The 17,347-nt window shown below is 33.2% G+C and overlaps 1 protein-coding gene across 7 annotated transcripts in view; it reads left to right on the plus strand.

Annotated features, from left to right (window-relative positions):
* The window catches only part of DOCK4 (dedicator of cytokinesis 4), a 506,986-nt gene that overhangs the window by 428,722 nt on the left and 60,917 nt on the right, over window positions 1-17,347 (plus strand). For all 7 annotated transcript variants that reach the window (XM_052001087.1, XM_052001089.1, XM_052001090.1 and 4 more), the window contains exons 31-32: window positions 10,541-10,689; window positions 14,319-14,404. In XM_052001087.1, the coding sequence (XP_051857047.1) occupies window positions 10,541-10,689; window positions 14,319-14,404 (235 nt within the window). The remainder of the gene's footprint in view (window positions 1-10,540; window positions 10,690-14,318; window positions 14,405-17,347) is intronic.

Genomic DNA, 17,347 nt, shown 5'->3' on the forward strand with positions numbered 1-17,347 from the left:
AAGAATGGGAAAGGACAGAGAAATGGAATTTAGTCATGAGTTTATACATAAACAATGAGTTTAATGATAAGTAAGATTCCTACAAGAACTCAGTATAGCTAATTTTTCAAGTCCCTAAGTAAAAAAAGAAGATATGTTAGGTTGGGCATAAAGATCTGATTATGATTTTCCCAGTTCAACAAAATATGCCTAATTAATCATTTTGAAGATATCTGATCAGTAATTTCATTGATATAGTTCCAGTGAGGAATCTTCTTTTACCATAGGCACATATCAGCATTTCTCTGCAACTTAGAATATTTGAGAGTTTCTTAGTGCAAGAGGAGTTATTTTTATTAAGATCCCATTTAAGTGTGTCAAGCTTTTTCTTGAACCTGAGTCTTCCTGATTGTGAAGCTGAATCCCTACCCTTTATGTCATGTTGGTTCTCTCAACTAAAAAAAATGTTGTTTAATATTTTGAATTCACACAAGTTTAAATACAAAGGTTAAAATTAACCTTTAATTTAAAGATATTTTCTTTTGATTCTTTAGTGTTATTCTCAAGATCATATAGTAATGAAGAACCAGGTTATAATTTCTCTTGACTTTTGGGGGAGGGGACTTTTAGATATCTTCTTCTTCTGTCTTGAACTGTTTAAACAAAGAAGAATGATAAATTTCTTGTTTCTTGTTTCTAACTTCTTCATGAGTAAATAAATACTATTTCTTGTGTTCATTGTATTCTGAATCTTTTAAAAGCAAGTCAGGAACACAGGATCATAGTCATTAATCCCTCAAATAAAAATCAATAAAAGGAAATCTCCAAGCAGAGGAAACCTCTGAAAAATTATTCTTAGTTTTTTATACATTTCCTGAAGACAGTGCTGGTGTAGTGACTAGAAGGCCATACTTGTAATCTGGAAAGCCTGAGTTCCCATCTTGTACTTCTTAGGCCTGTGTCACTTAATCTCACAGCCTCAGTTTCCTCATATGTAAAATGAAGATAAAATAGCATCTACCTCACAAAGGGATTATGAGGATCAAAATAGGTAACAGAAAGGACTTCGGAAACATTAAGGTACTCTATGTATTCTTGGGAGTATTAAACAGTGCTATCCTCCCAAAACATAATTAGAAGTTATTTGGGGGAAATGAAGGTCAAATGATACTATATGAACTTATAATATTACAAATTACATATAAAATTCATCATTATAAAAACACTCATAAGCTAATATGAGACAAAAAACTCAAGAAATATATGTGGATATTTTGTTTTTTCCCCAAAACACCCGTTTTTCTAAGGTTTTATATTACTTTAAATATATATATATATATATATATATAGTTTTTGCTACTATATAAAATTCATAAGACATTTTATAAATACATGTATTTATCATAAGTTTAAATAATAATATTTTATATATTTACATAATAAATTGTGTGTACATATGTATATATATTCAACAATATCCACATTAATGTATTGTGTATGTGCATTTAATTTGTCATGAACTTTAAACAGTCAGAAAACCAGTTCAGTTGATACTTATAGCTAAACTTTCTTTCTAGTATATATCTTTATTTTTCTTGCCATAGCTGCACTGTCTAACAATGGAAGGGTTAGTCATTACTATCAAGGTCTATCCTCTGACATTTATCTTTTGGTAAGGTTTGCTTGTTCTTTTTTTCAGATGAAGTAAAATTCTTACTAAATATATAAAGCAGGCACTTTCTCCCACATTTGCAAACACAGCATCTAGTGAGTACTGTAGAAAAATCAATACTTTTAAGGCATTCTGTTCTGGGCACAAATAGAAAACTCTAGGGGACCAAGTTGCAGGTATCCTAAATGCTTTTTAACAAGAGCATGTGACTGTTAGAGATGGGAAATCTATACTAAATCTATACTGATAACAGAAGTTTGTTTTGATGTTGTCATATTCTACAAGAACTCAGAATTGTATCTTGTTCCTTAGGAGAGGTTCTGGGACCTTTTAATTTCTCTTAGCCCTATGTTACAAGGCATGTTTAATGGTCTACTATAAGTAAAGTGATGTAATAACAATAGCTCACAAGTAGGGATTGTTTCTTTCTTTGGATTATCCCCCAATTACCTGACATAATGCTTGATATATTGTCAGTATCTAATAAATGCTTGTGGGTTGATGATTGAAATTGTTCTAAATTCCCAGACAGGGATATGATTTCAGGTTTGGTTCTTGAAAGAAAAGGCCTATCAACAGAATATCAGTTTGTCAAATTCACATAAGAACCTCTTGGCAGAGAGATTGAAAAGTGCATTATGGAGTTAGGAAAAACCTACAAATGGAAATTAAACAACCAATCGGCAAGCATTTATTAAGAACCTAGAATGTGCCAGACACTGTCACTTTGGCATTTACTTGGAGGATCAATTGGGCAGGGAAGAGACTGGAAGCAATTAGAAGCTGTTGCCATACAGGTGAGATGCAGCAACATGAACTATGGTGGTAGCTATGTGAATGTAGAAAGTAGTACAGATGTAAATATAGATAGGGTCAGAGAGAGTTAAGCATCAAGGATGAGTCTAAGGTTGCCCTATATATGTAAAATAGTACCCCCAGCAGAAATGAGGAATTTGGGGTTAGAAGAGAAAAGGCAATAAATTCTGCTTTGGACAGGGTGACTTTGAGATGCAACTAGTGATGTGTGACTGGAGCTCAGGAGAAAGACTAAAGCTGGATATATAGATTTAGAGGTATTTGCAAAGAATCATTACATGACGATTGAACCGTATGGTTCATGATGAAGTTCCAACCTGAGGCAAAAGGGAACACAAAGGGGATAAATCTAGCAAAAGACCACCAAGAAGGCAGTTAGATAGGAGAATTAAAAGTGAAATGTCATACAAATCAGGAGAGGGGAAAATACTTGGAGGAAAACATAGTCAATGATCAACATTTTTCATTAATATCATTGTCCAAATAATTTTCATAATCCTCTGCTGTCATCATATTCCATTAGTCAAAAATTTTCAGAAACTATCCAAAGCCCACCATAAGAAGTATAAATTTCTTAAACTAGCATACAAGGCTTTCCATAGTATGTTTCCAACCTTATTTTCCGGTCTCATTTCACACTACTTCACTATTCCCCATCCTTGCTCTGTTTTCTCCTATCTCTCTGCATTGGTTCATGCTGCCTCTCAAATTTGGAATAAACTTCCTCACCTTCAATCCTGCCTTTCATATCCATCTACAGAAATTATTCTTTTCCTTTAAGATCCAATTCAAGTGTCACTTCCCCCATGAAACCTTTCCTGATGCCCCCAGTTGGAAGTAATCTTTTCCTCCTTCAAATTTCTCTTATAAGACACTTTGTATTTTGCTTTTCTACATATAATCTGATGGACATGTTAGCTATTTATCCATATGACTCATTTTCCCTATTAGCTTTTAAATCTTTTGAAGCCAATGACAACATTTTATTCTTTGTCTATCAAGAACTTTTCAGAGTGCGCCTGTAGAATAGATACTTAATATATATTTATGTATTAGAATTTATTTGAATTAAAAAGGGAAACCCAAATACAAACAACTAAAAGAAGAGGAATGAATAAAGTCATATTGAGGAAAATAAGATAACTATTCGCTTATTCCCAGGCTGAAGTAGTCAATCAGTTTCAATAGATTCTTGCAATATTGCAATAGAAAGAATAATGGTTTGGAATCTGAGGACCTAGAATGGAATCCAACCTATATCATTCTATTTCCATGATCTGGGTCAAGTAATAATCTTCCTTGAACTGTCTTTGTATCTATAAAATTGGGGATGGGGTATTGGACTAAATTATCTTTAGGATTTCTTCTGATTCCAAACTAATGATCCTCTAATCTTAGATGGACATAGACCATAAAAGGAGACTGTTTGTGCAAACAAGAACCTTCATTCTTTAGTAAATAAGAAATTAAGTAAGAAAGAAAAACTACTTCCCCACTTAAGGGAAGACCCCCCAAAAAAATTGGGTAAGAAAATAGCTAGAGAGTGAGCAAGCATACTAATGTAATTATCTTGCACCTAGTCTGAATGAAAAGGAAAAAAAAACACAAAATATTAGATTAGATTTCTCCTTTTTAGATAGATACCATCTATTTAACTTAGTTACACCTTAGTTATAGTTTAGTTACAACTATAACAGAGTTATAGTTAATCTCTTGCATTTCTTCTCCTCCTCAATCTCTTTTTCCCTCTCTATTTTCTCTCTTTTTTTTGCTTCATTTTTTCCAACTGGAGGAAAAAGAAAAAGAAAATTCTTATAATGCTTACCTAGTTAAAAACAATGAATTCTCTTATTGGTCATGTCCAAAAAATGTCTTATTCTGCACCATCACCTTTCTATCAACTTTACCATTTCTGCAATCATCATAGGTCATTGCATTAAGGGTACTTAAATCTTTCAAAGTTTCAAAGCTATTGTTCTCATATGAATTGTTCTTTGGTTCATTTCAATTTGTTTAAGTTCATATAATTCTTCCCATGTCTCTCTGACATTGCATTGTTCATCATTTGTAACTGCATGGTAGTATTACATAATATTCATATGCCAGAGATATAATTTTTCAGTTATTTCCAGAGCTTCCATTATTACTTTTGTATATGTGATTCCTTTCCCTATCTGGGAGTTGTACTTGAAAACATTGTTTTCCCATGAAGGAAGTGTTGCTCCCAGATCCAGGACTTCACAGGATGACATCTGCTTAGATCATATATTGTTAAGTACTGTAGATTCCATTCTAAACCATCCAAATATGACAGGTTATATTGCAACATAAAATAACTGGATGTGTCATCTGAGTTTTCTGCATAGAGGAGTGAGGTCAGTCAGATAGCATTAATCAGGAAAAGCTTTCTTGAAAAATATTACATTTTCTGACCTAGAAAAAATATGCTTGGCTTTTAAAATGTTTTAGTTGGTTTCCCTGGTTACCTAAGAAAAATCACTGGAATAGAGGCTCATTTACATATTTTCATCCCTTCTCCTAGAAGGCTCCTTGTAGTATCACTTTCTGAGCTAGACTTGTAAGTTATAGTGTAGCTGTGTGACTTTGATTGAGTCACCTTGGTTCTATTTCCTTATCTGCAAAGTAGGAATAATAAATTAGAATAGTGGTTGATGACATTTTAGTCCCCTGGCCCTTTAAACAATAACAAATTGTGCTGTGAGCCCCCAGAATAATTTAATACACTATTCCTAATATTCTTATACATTTATTTATTAAATATTTACATTACAATGACATTTCCCCCCAAACCTCCTCAACATTTATATCATATAGTTATAATTATTGAATATATTACCGGTAATTATGAAAACTATATAAAATCAAGGCCAGTGAGGTGATATAGAGCATAGAGCACTGGACATGAAGGAAGGCAGACTTATCTTCTGGAATTCAGATCTGGCCTCCATATGCTTATTAGCTGTGTGACCCTGGGCAAGTCAATTATCCCTGTTTGCCTCTTGTCCTCATCTGTTAAATGAGTTGGAGAAAGAAATGGCAAACCATACTAGTATCTTTGTCAAGAAAATCCCAAGTGGGGTCATGAAGAATTGGACATGGGATCTTCTGTAAGAATTAAATTATCCAGAAAGTCCTCATAACTTGGCAGTTATTTACTGCATAAGATACCATTGAAGAATTTTTAGTGTAAACCCTTTGAATCATAATCATGAACCCTCAAGGAATTCATCAACCACTATTTGGGAACTACTGCTTTGTAGGATCATAAATATAAGCCATTTACCCCAAACCCCTCAATTCTACAAATGAATTTTTAAGTAGTATTTTATTTTTCCAGAGCTGCAAAGATAGTTTTCAGCATTCTTCTTTGCAAAACATTGATAAAATTTTTTCTTCCCTTCACCCCCTCCACAAGACATCAAGCAATCTAATATAAATTAAATGTGCAATTCTTCGAAACATATTTCCATATTTATTATCTTGTACAAGAAAAATCAGGTAAAAAGGAAAAAAAAATTAAAAGCCAAGCAAAGAAGGAAAAACAAAAAAAAAAAAAAGTGAAAATGTTATGCTTTGATCCATATTCTGTCTTTATAGTTCTCTCTCCGAATGTGCATGGCACTTTCCATCAAAAGTCTACTAAAATTGCCTTAAATTAATTCATTGTCCATCACAGTTGATCATCACACAATATCACTGTTTACAATGTTCATTTCACTCAGCAGCAGTTTGTGTAAATCTATAAATGAATTTTTCCAGGTCCAGGTGAACAATTAATTTGTCCAAGATCACAAAATGAGTGGAAGAGATAAATTTGAACACAAGTCCTCTGATTTCCAAACCCAGTGCTCTTTATACTGTGCTATATAGACTATGGTGAAGAAAACATTTGGAAAACTTTAATGTCCCATCTAAATATGAATTATTATTATGATGTTGATTATTTAGATGGGTTTGTGTACAATACTTGATACCACGTCCATTTACCTACTTATGTCCCTGTGTGCTCCCTTGACACTGAAAATGACACTCCTATCCAGGTAATGAGGTATGGGAGATGTAGTTTCTATTTAGTCATTAGACTATTTAGTCATGAAAACTTTCCATTTCCCTCTAATCTCTCATCCCTCATTCTTGATTATTTTCTTCCCTTTTAAGGATAAAATGGGGGAATCTGGGTGGGGCAGTAGATAGAATGTTGGTTCTGGAGTCAGAAAGTCTCATCTTTCTGAATTCAAACCCAGCCTCAGATACTTGCTATATCTATCTGTGACTCTGGACAAGTAAATCACTTCATTCAGTTTGCCTCAGTCCCTCATCTATAAATTGAGCTAAGAGAAGGAAATGACAAATCAAGCCCATATTTTTGCCAAGAAAACCCCAACTAGAGACATGAGATGACCAAATAATAATAAAGGAATACTTATTTGCATATTAGCTTTACTTTGAACACCCTTCTAAAGTCAAAAAGAAATGTACCTATGTATGTGTAGAGAGCTGCTGTTTTATAATGTAACTTTCTCACATATCTTGTTTTTTTTTGGGCATCCTGTGCTTTATGCTACCTTAAGCAGCAAAATAAAAGGAACTATAATTAATGTGCATGCATTTAACTCTGAAGTTGGCAAATGATTGTGGACAATATGGCTTCGGATCCAAAATCTAACACACAAGATGGAAGTTTAAAAGGAACATTGGAAAGGGGGGGAAACAAAACAAAACAAACCCCTCCCCCCTTTTTTTTGTGCAGTTTCATTGATTGCTCAGTTAAGTTTGAATTAAAGTTTTTTTGTTATTTGTTTTAGTCTATGCCAGAAAAAAGCTGTGTTTGGAAAAGAATACAGTATGATTAAAATATATATTCTTTTATAAGGCAACCCAAGCAATTGCAGTTAATCTAAGATAGATTAGAAAAACATATCAAACAATAGAATAAACGCTTTCTTGAGGCTAGGTGCTGTTTTGGTTCTTTCTTCAGGATCATGTCATACTTGTCCAGAGCCACAGATAGATATAGCAGGATCACACGAGGCTTTAATTAAATATTTTATAGAGTAGCTATCGATATAGATACTTTTTTTTTTAACTTGAAACAATTTGTTCCTTCACTATTTGATCTAGTTCATGTATTAGGCTTTCCATGGTTATCCCCAGTTTTTCCTACTTCACTAGGGCCTTTGTGGGCCTTTGAGGTTTTTTGGAGCCCTGATTTATTGCCTCTGCTACTGATAAATTGAAGTGACCTCTATTTGTTATTAGAAAGCTCTACAGTTTAATCTTAACAATATAAGATTCACACTTTATTTTCTTTTCTTTCTATGGATATTGACAAATGAATGTTGTAAAATTTAGAAGAACTCAAAAGAACTTCTTGATCCATATTGACACTATAGATAATTTGAGCTATTTTCCACTTAAAGAAACCTCTCAAAGAGGAAATTCCTACTAATAAAAATAGTGATTGCTTTGTGATTTTCATCCATGTGAGTAATTTATATAGGTTACAACTTCTCCACGCCTCATACTTTTGTATTTCTTGTTCTTGTTTTTCTATAGATGATCTATCCAATGTGCTGAAAGTTTTCCTCTGGTTATTTTAATATATGCTTGATACTCATGTGGCTGGACTTCAGTTTTCTGTCATTTTTTCTGTATGATACATTTTCTTTAAGTCATTTGAGTTTCCATTCAACTTTTACATCACTTTCTCACACCAGTCATTATTGATAATATTTTATAGTCTACTTGAATCATTACTCCCATTTTCCCTTGGGCTACGTACATACATACATACATACATACATGTGTATGTATATACATACAAAAACATTTTATGTGTATGTATTTAGGAATTAACTTATACATATAAATTTTTGTATGTATACACAATTCACACACAATTGCTTCATAATTGTATTTTTGTATGTTTGTAATTATATTGCATATTTGACTTAATATTGGTATTTAAAAGATGAATTTTTGTGGAAATGCATACCTTTGGATCATTCAATGTACTTCAGAATTTTCCAAAAAGAGTCTGTCATCAAGGAGAGTATATTGCTATAAAATGGCATCTTCCATTTAGCATCTCTTTGTTGTCTCCATTCCATTTTTTTTCCTTTACAAAAGCACTTTAATGACCTGGTTTAGATGGATTTCATTCTTCTGCTGCCCCATTATTTTCTATTCAGAATGTTTTTATGCTGTGATGCTGCTTAGTCTTCCAACCTCCTACTCTCCAGTGTTTTGGGAATGAATTTACATTTTGTATTCAAACTCGTTGTTGCCCTTGACTTCCATATTTCTACAAGAGGCAAGAAATTACATTTTTATTTTCTTGGGGAATTTCTAGTCTTTGTATTTTCTATTATGTCAGCTATTTTGAATCAGTTAAATTTCTCTAAAAAAGGAACCGTCTACATTTGCCTATTCCCCCGCCCCACTTTTTTTTTTTTTTTGAAATGATAGACCATTTAAATACTTATTTAAATAAGATTGGAGCTACTATCTGAAGATCCCATGTCTTCTTTTTTTCTTTCTTCTTACTTGAAGTTTACCAAGACTTTTGCTTTAACTCATCAGCAATTTGACCATGATGATTCTTCAAAGACATTTTCAATCTGGTAATAGAGTCTTGTACCTTAGTCATTCTGGAGATCCTAACCCTGAGTCAGGCTTGGAGTTCATGCTTATTGTTTAAAAGATCAGCTAGCTAAATTTGAAGACGTTTATCACTAGATTGGCTTTGGGATGATAATTTTTTTGGCCATAAAATATCTCATAATCTATTTATAAAGCTACAGATGGATTGTAATCTGTGTTGGTTATATAAGTATTTACTTTAAACTTGAAGAATTGAAATAAAATTAAAGTCAATTCTATTTTACCAAAGGACAGTCTCAGAATTGGGAACAATGTCAGAGTACAAAGCTAACCCATATCTTGATGAGAATCTATCCAGCAGCCTCCACTTGAATACCTTACATGAAGGGAAACCACCATACTTTGAGGAAATCTGTCCTGATTTATATAACTATATATAAATTGTTTGTGTTTATAAGTTTAATCAAATTTGTTTTTCCCTTATGTCAAGTCTATATTTCTTCCTGGAATTCCTATCCATTGCTATTGGTTCTGCCCCCTGGGACCAAGAAGAATAATCCTTCCATAACATACCCATTCAAAAACCTGGGAAGATAGCTATGAGCTTCACATTCCATCTCTTCTCCTCACACCTCAAGTATTCTTGTTTTTCCAGTTCCTCTGACCAATTCTTTTATGTTATGGTCTCAAAGATTCCTTATTTTTTGAAATATCTGGGTTAACTAGCAGTTTCCAACAGTACGAGCTATTTCACTTATCCTAACAAGCCACATTTGAATAGAGGCATAGTAGATACAATTCTGTTCAGATCCTTCCTCAGACATGTTTTACTCTGAGCAAATCACATAATTTCTCTGTGCCTCAGTGTCTTTATCTGTAAAATAATGTGTAAGCCTATCATGTATAAGTTCTTTGCAAGTAACCCTTGTTTTGTTGGTTTATTTGTATACTCAGCACTTTATGTATAGTGACTATACATAGTAGGCACTTAATAAAAAGTTTATTGATTGAAAACATCTCAGATATTCATATTTAGTAATTCTATTATATTGTAGAATAGCAGTTCCCAACTTAAAAAAAATTGCACTTGGCACAGCATATTATTTCTTTTTATGAGGAATCCTGACTGACATACTATGAGAAAGTTTAGAGAATTGTACACACATACATGCATAAGTTCAATATAGTTCAAAGCATACTATTTGAGAACCACTATCTTTGAGCCAGAATGTTTTCCTAAAGGGGAAAAAAAACCCACTCATTTAAAAAGGAGTTTCATGAGAAATGAGATTCACTTTGTAGAAATTCACTCTTAAACAAAATTTCCAAGAACTTCTTTTTTCTGATGGGAGATAGATCCATAATTGAAGACAGTGGTGTCTTTTGCTATTTATTTCTTACTATGTTTTCTGAATCACTGTCAAATTTTGATTTCTTTGTTTTTTTTAGGAGAACACAAGCTTCATTTCATTCCTGCACTGATTGGCCCTTTCTTAGAAGTAACCTTGATACCTCAGCCAGACCTACGGAATGTAATGATTCCTATTTTCCATGATATGATGGACTGGGAGCAAAGGCGTAGTGGCAACTTTAAACAGGTAAGCACACACTTCTCTCCATGCAGATGGAAACATTCAGTGAAATGCATTTTAAAGATTAACAGTTTTTTTTTAATAAACTCTTAAACAGCTGCAATCCATTCTTATTTTCATATCCCCAGTGCCTAGCACCGTGGCTGGCATAAAACAGAAAATTAATAAATATTTGACCACTTAAATTGAATTAATTATATTTTGGTGAAAAAAACACTTAACTTAATGAAGGATCAAGAGACCTGATTCCCAATCCTGTCTTGATGTGTATGAGAAGAAGAGAAGAAAAACACTGGCTAAAGAATCTAAAGAAATTCCTTTTAAGATGGTAACTGCCAATAATTAGCTGTATCTTGGATGGCTCAACCTCTCTGGATTTCAGTATCCTTATCCGTAAAATGAAAGAGTTGTATTAAGTTATTACTGAGGTCCTTCTATCTCATCCTGCCATAACCAATTTTTTTTCAAAGCCTGTTGATTTCATCTTTGTAGCATTTCTTAAATATGTCCCCTTCCCTAATACTGCCACTATTCTAATGCAGGACTTCATAAACGCTTTCTGAATTATTTAAATAGCCTACTGATGAGTCTACCTGCCTCTAGTCTCCTTCCACTCCAGTGCAACTTCCAATCAACCATTAAAATGATTTTCCTAAAGTACATGTCTTTTCAACAAACTCTAGTGGCTTTCTCCTGCCTCCAGAAGCAAATATAAAATTCTCTGTACATCTTTGAAAGCCCTTTATAACCTAGCCCCTTCCTACTTTTCTGATGTTTTTATACCTTACTTTCCAAAACATACTCTTTAATTCAGTGACACTGGTGTCCTAGCTTTTCCATGAACAAGATACAACATTTTTTGCCTCTGGGCATTCTCTCTTGTTCCCAATTCTTACAATGTCCTCCCTCCTCCATTCTGACTGCTGATCCCCAACCTTCCTTTAATCAACTAAAATGTTAATTCCTACAGGAAGTCTTTTCCCAATTCCTCTTAATTAAAGTGCATCTCCTCTATTAAATACTTTTTAGTGATTTTATCTATCTAAACTTGATTTTATATATTTGTTTATATATTTGAATATATATATTTGCTCATTGAGTTGCTCATTGGATTATAAGCTCTTTGAAGGTAGGGACTGTCTTTGCCTTTTTTTATATCCTCAGTGCTTTGCACAATTCCTAGTGTATAATAGGCACTTAATAAGTAGATTATTATTATTATATTATTATTATTAGATTAATTAGTCATATGGCCTTGGATGAATTACTTTACCTTTTTGGAAGAAACTCAGTTTCCTCTCTGATAAAATGAATTGAGAGTTTTTAGGTAATCTAAAGTGCCTCTTAGCTCTAGTTTTCTATAAACCTGTAAGTCTGTATCTTAAGGCTAGCAGTATCTTTGCTTAGTCAGAGATGGGTCCCAACTGGGAGAATCCTAGAGTTAATGGTTTTTGAGATTGCCTAAATCCTCTGATCTATAAATGTCATATCTGTAAAAATGGTTCAGGTTTATTCACTTCATACATTGTATGTTGGATTAATTTGAAGGGGGAAAGCAATTCGATGTAGTAGTTACTAGTATGATTATTCACTAATTTAGATCTTAATGATTCAGGTTCCAAACTTAAAAGGGCAGTTTTTTTCATAATGAAGAAACTGTATTCAGCTGCTTCTGCCACTCCAGAGCACTTTTTGTGCCTTACTTTGAGCTAATTCTTCAATTTATTCCTTTTCTCTATTTTATTGCAAATGAACCATTACAGAAGTGTTAGATTTAATTTCAGGCATTGGGTCAAAAGTTTCAAAGTACTTCACTGGAAACATTCTAAAACATCAGAAGGTCAGAGCATTTTTCCAGGTTTTGTCATCATCCTCATTCTCACCATGTGGCATTTAGAAAGGTCTGAGAGACATAGTTTCTGATGAATTTAATCATTTTGTTAATAAGGTCAGCAGGTTATTAATAAAAAAGATGCTCATTGGGCCTTCTTTCTCAGACCAAAAACAATTTTAGGGATTAAGTGACTTGCCCAGAGTCATCCAGATAGCACTTTCAAAAGTCACACATAAATGAAGCCCAACTAGAAAATTATATTGGAAAAAGAAAACTTTTTGTTAGTTCAATTTCACTTTAAAAGAGAAGTTGTGGGGGGTTTTTCCTATATAATAAGGTCAAGTATTTGACAGTAGAGTGTCTTCTGCTCCAGGGAAGTATAATTAATTTTCTTTCCTTTTTACTATATTGTACAGATGTAGTTATAGTTTTCTTTTCCTCATAAACAGGACTTGAAAATACAAGGTGGTGGTAGTATTTTTATTTTCCAACATTTCAGAAACACTATTTTTTAATATCCCTTTAATGTTAATTTGAAATTGTTCTATCTCTTCCCTTTATCCAAAGGCAGATCAGGTTTTGAACTTAAGCTTAAAAAGGGTACATAGCCCTATGTCCCCAGTAAGGTCTAATCAAAAATAAAAGGTTCTAATGTATACAAAAATAGTCATAGCAACACTTATGGTAGTAAAGAACAGGAAACAAAATGGATAGCCATCATTTGGGGAATAGCAAAATAAATGGTGGCATATGAATATAGTGGAATATTTGCCATTTCTCATGGTACACTATAAAGAAATCAGAGAAACATGGGAAAATGTGCATGAACTAGCCTAGATGTATGAAATAAGTAGGTGGCAGCTAAGTATAATACAGAGGAGAGACCACTGACTTGGAGTCAAGAAGACCTGAATTCAAATCCATCCACAGAAACATATTAGATATATCAGTTTCCTCATCTACAATAGCATCTACCTTGCAGGATTTATTGTGAGAACAAAATTATATAACATTTCAAAACACCTTTTAAGCCTTGAAATACTTTCTGGAATGTAATGTAAATGGAAAGAACACTAAAAGAAAACTGAATTCTAAATAACTGTAAAAATCAGTATTGGTACTGAAGAGCAAAGATTAGAATTTACCTTTCTCCTCTCAGGAGAGAAGGTTGGGGGAGGAGAGCAAGTTGTCAAAAAGAATCACTTGTGATATACATCACAGAGGTGTAGTCCCTGAATTAAGGTCCATTTCCAGGGAGAGAGAAAACAGTGTTTATTCAGAAATGATTATAATATTGGAAAAAAATAAAAGACACAAATAAAACTTTTTAAGATGCATAAGTCCCCAATTATTAAGAAAGTAATCCTAATGGTTTACTTGAAATTTTTGTTTTGATGCAGGGGTGGGTCAGTTTAAAAAAAAAATGAGTTATGACTTTCTATTCACTGCAGCCCCTCAATGAGAATTCAGGCAGTGGAGCTGGGCTACTGGCTTTTTTGTTTGAATCCATAAATAGATAGCTGCCTTAGCAGCAGCAAATGCTACTCAGCCAGTAGTTTGAAGTCACGTTGCTCCATTTAAATTAGCCCTAAAAAATTCCAAGGGGACCGTTGCTGTTGAACACACAGCAAGTAATGTGACCTATCATTAAATTTATATATTTTTTCTGAAATTAGAGCATTTTATATGGCTGTTTCCTTTGCAAAAATACGTACATGTCTTTCAGTTTGTCTAGAAATTCTATTTGTGAAAGAGAAGAGAGAGAGAATCAGAGAACGGCTAATATTTGGCTCTGTTTCAGGTGGAGGCCAAACTGATTGACAAATTGGATAGCTTGATGTCAGAAGGCAAAGGTGATGAAACTTACCGTGAGCTCTTCAACAGCATGTGAGTAATAAATGTCTCTCATCTTTGTTTCATTCATTGGTGTTGGTGCAAAATATAGGTGACTCAGCCTCACTGTGGACGAGAACTACAGTAACAGCTTTGGGCTCCCAGGAGTGCTTTGTCTTTTTGAAGTGTGAAATAAAGGATAATTGCCTAATTCAGGAAAATGGCTCTTATTATGTTGATGATCAGACTCGTCTCTTTATTTTCATCTGTGATTGGGACAGGTTGCATGTGTTACATAACAAAATTCTCTTTTCAAAAATCAAGAAATGTAGTGATGACTTTGAGTGGAGATGACAGGGAGAGGGGAAATATGGGGAATCATTAAGTGAGTGTATGATGCTTATCCATCAAAGCAAGGTGTAAGAGTTGATTAGCTTCTATGGAATTAACATGATATCCACCTCTCCTTAAAAATGAAACACTTGTTGATTCCATTCTATAAATATCTTATTGGAACTGATTGTTTAGTGATTATGAATTGCTTGGGAAGATTTTCAGATTAGAATTTCATAAACACATTTTGATTTGGTCCAAACTTTGTTTTATATGAAGGTTAAAAAGGAATGCTGGACCTGCTCTGCAGAGCCTCTAAAGGAACTTTGAGGTTGTTCACATAAGTAGAATTAGTTTCTAGTCACAGATATGGAATTATCAATTGATCTTCTGTCGTGTTTGAAGTAGTATGCATTTGAAAGGGTCAAAGTAGATATATGATTTAATTCTTTGGGAATTTCAGGCTGGTTCTTTATTCCTCAAATTTTTTTCTAGGGATGTGCTTTAAGAGCCCGGATATGCTTACGTGTCTACTTTTTAGGTCTATGTGAAGGAAGCAGTTCCCTCATTTGTTGATTATAAAATTTGACACTGCTTTCAGAAGGGCAAAATAATGCAATTATAGGTTTTGTAGTTAAAGAAATATACTAATATTTACCTTTAAATTGTTAAAAGCCAAATACAAAATCCCTTGCCCCACAAATAAAAAAAAATTACTTGTGATCCTTAATTTGGAACAAGGATAGGATCTATTAAATAATATTGTAAATGACAAAGCAGATCAAAATTCAGTTTGCATCTGTAATAATTGTTATCAGAACATTAAGGAAAATTAAACTGAAACAAAAAAAGTGGGGACTAAATGAATTGTCTTGGGGAATGATAAAATAAGTTCTTTGTGCAACATTCTGCACAGCACCATGTTCATGTGATTAATGCCATAATTAAACTCAAACTTTTATTAATAACGTAGCAAGTACTCATTCATCCTAGTATGCAGGATATCTGTCTTTCTCTGACAAGAGTTTAGCAAGAATTCTGATTAAAACCTTCTCTAATGTAATAAATTGTTTTCTACAACATCTCTTCATTTGTGACTTGAAAAGAGAACAAAAATGAGAAAGCTTTCAATGAAATGATTCTTTAGAGATTTGTGACTCATTTTTTGCAATGAATTTTTAAGATTAAATACATGCTTCTGATTTCTTTTATGTAAAAACCCTGATAACATCTAATTTGGATAGTTTATGCATAAATATGACTTTGGAATAGAGGATGATCCCTGACATTGGGGGAAAAGTCAGTAATTAAAATATTAAGCCCTCCGTATTTGTGACTCTTTTAAGGTACCTGATATGTTATGTTGACATTTTTATCTTTGTCATGCATTTTTAGTATAATTTCAGAAAGGTGACAACAATATTCTGCTTTCATGCTTTTATAATTAGCATGGGGGACAAACTAACACTTAAGCGATGATTAAATGTCATTTGTACCTGTGGTCAAGAAAATGAGAAACCCAAACTGAATTTCAGGAAATGTTCCTTTGGCAAGAGCAACCATAATGAATTGGTATAATCACAGTGAGTCATCACATAAATTAAGAGTTTAGAAAATACATGAAGTCAGGGTGCAGATCCCCAGTTGGTCTTTTTAATTCATGCTTCTTTATGTATTGTTTGATATTCATTGAAAAGTAGAAAAGCTATAAGTAACTCAGTATTTCCAGCATATAAAGTTGGAGTTGGAAGTGGGTGGAGGGGGAGTCAGAAACTGCCTAGCAAGATACTTTGCTTTTTAAAGTGACAGATTAAAGAATTGGTGAAGAAGAATTGATGTGCTTAAAAGAATAACATCCCAGCAGTGATATGCCTTTCTTCTCAAGAGCTTAACGATATTTAGGTAAACACAAACACATATACATGCACACTCATACATGTGTTCATATATGTTTGTGTGTGTAATACATCCATGGATCCATTTCCTCACTGATCCATGCAACATCTCAGGGACATAGGTTTGGAATCATAGTGCCATTCCAAACATAATTGCTCAAACCTACACCATCAAGGTTATGTAATTTGCTCAAGCCAAGACTTTACTCTATTCCAATTTGCTTTCCATTTTGCTACACTGGATTTCCATCTTCTGTTCAATATATTTCTTTAATGCTAAATGTAATTGGAGTGTTTTTGATTTTCTAAACCAAAGTTTATTCAGAATTGTATAGGAGCTAAGAACTTAATGTGAGACTCTGTCTCTTTTAGATATACCTCAGAGTTCTTCCAGGACAAACCAAATAACCATAACCAAAATAGCCATTGCACTCTTTTACTAGGGTCTTTCAGTTTAATATGTATTTCTTATTTTGCTGAATATGTTTTGCTTAAGTATTCACCCGGATTGTAATAACCTAGTAATTATTGTAATGAATAATAAATAGAAAGTTTTTTATAACAGTTTGTGTGATTGTTTTAGAGATAATGAAAACATTTTTAGCAGAGCTATAGTACTTTCCAAAAGTAGCAGCCTAAATTTCTCCATGTCTTCCAATTAATATTTTCCCAAGATATGCTTTCTATTGAAGATATACCATGCTAAAAGGACTAAATTTCCAATGTTATTCAACTATTTTGAATGTAATTTTCCTGTTTTTGCTACTTG

Source organism: Antechinus flavipes, chromosome 5, assembly GCF_016432865.1.
Source record: "Antechinus flavipes isolate AdamAnt ecotype Samford, QLD, Australia chromosome 5, AdamAnt_v2, whole genome shotgun sequence".
Classification (NCBI taxonomy): domain Eukaryota; kingdom Metazoa; phylum Chordata; class Mammalia; order Dasyuromorphia; family Dasyuridae; genus Antechinus; species Antechinus flavipes.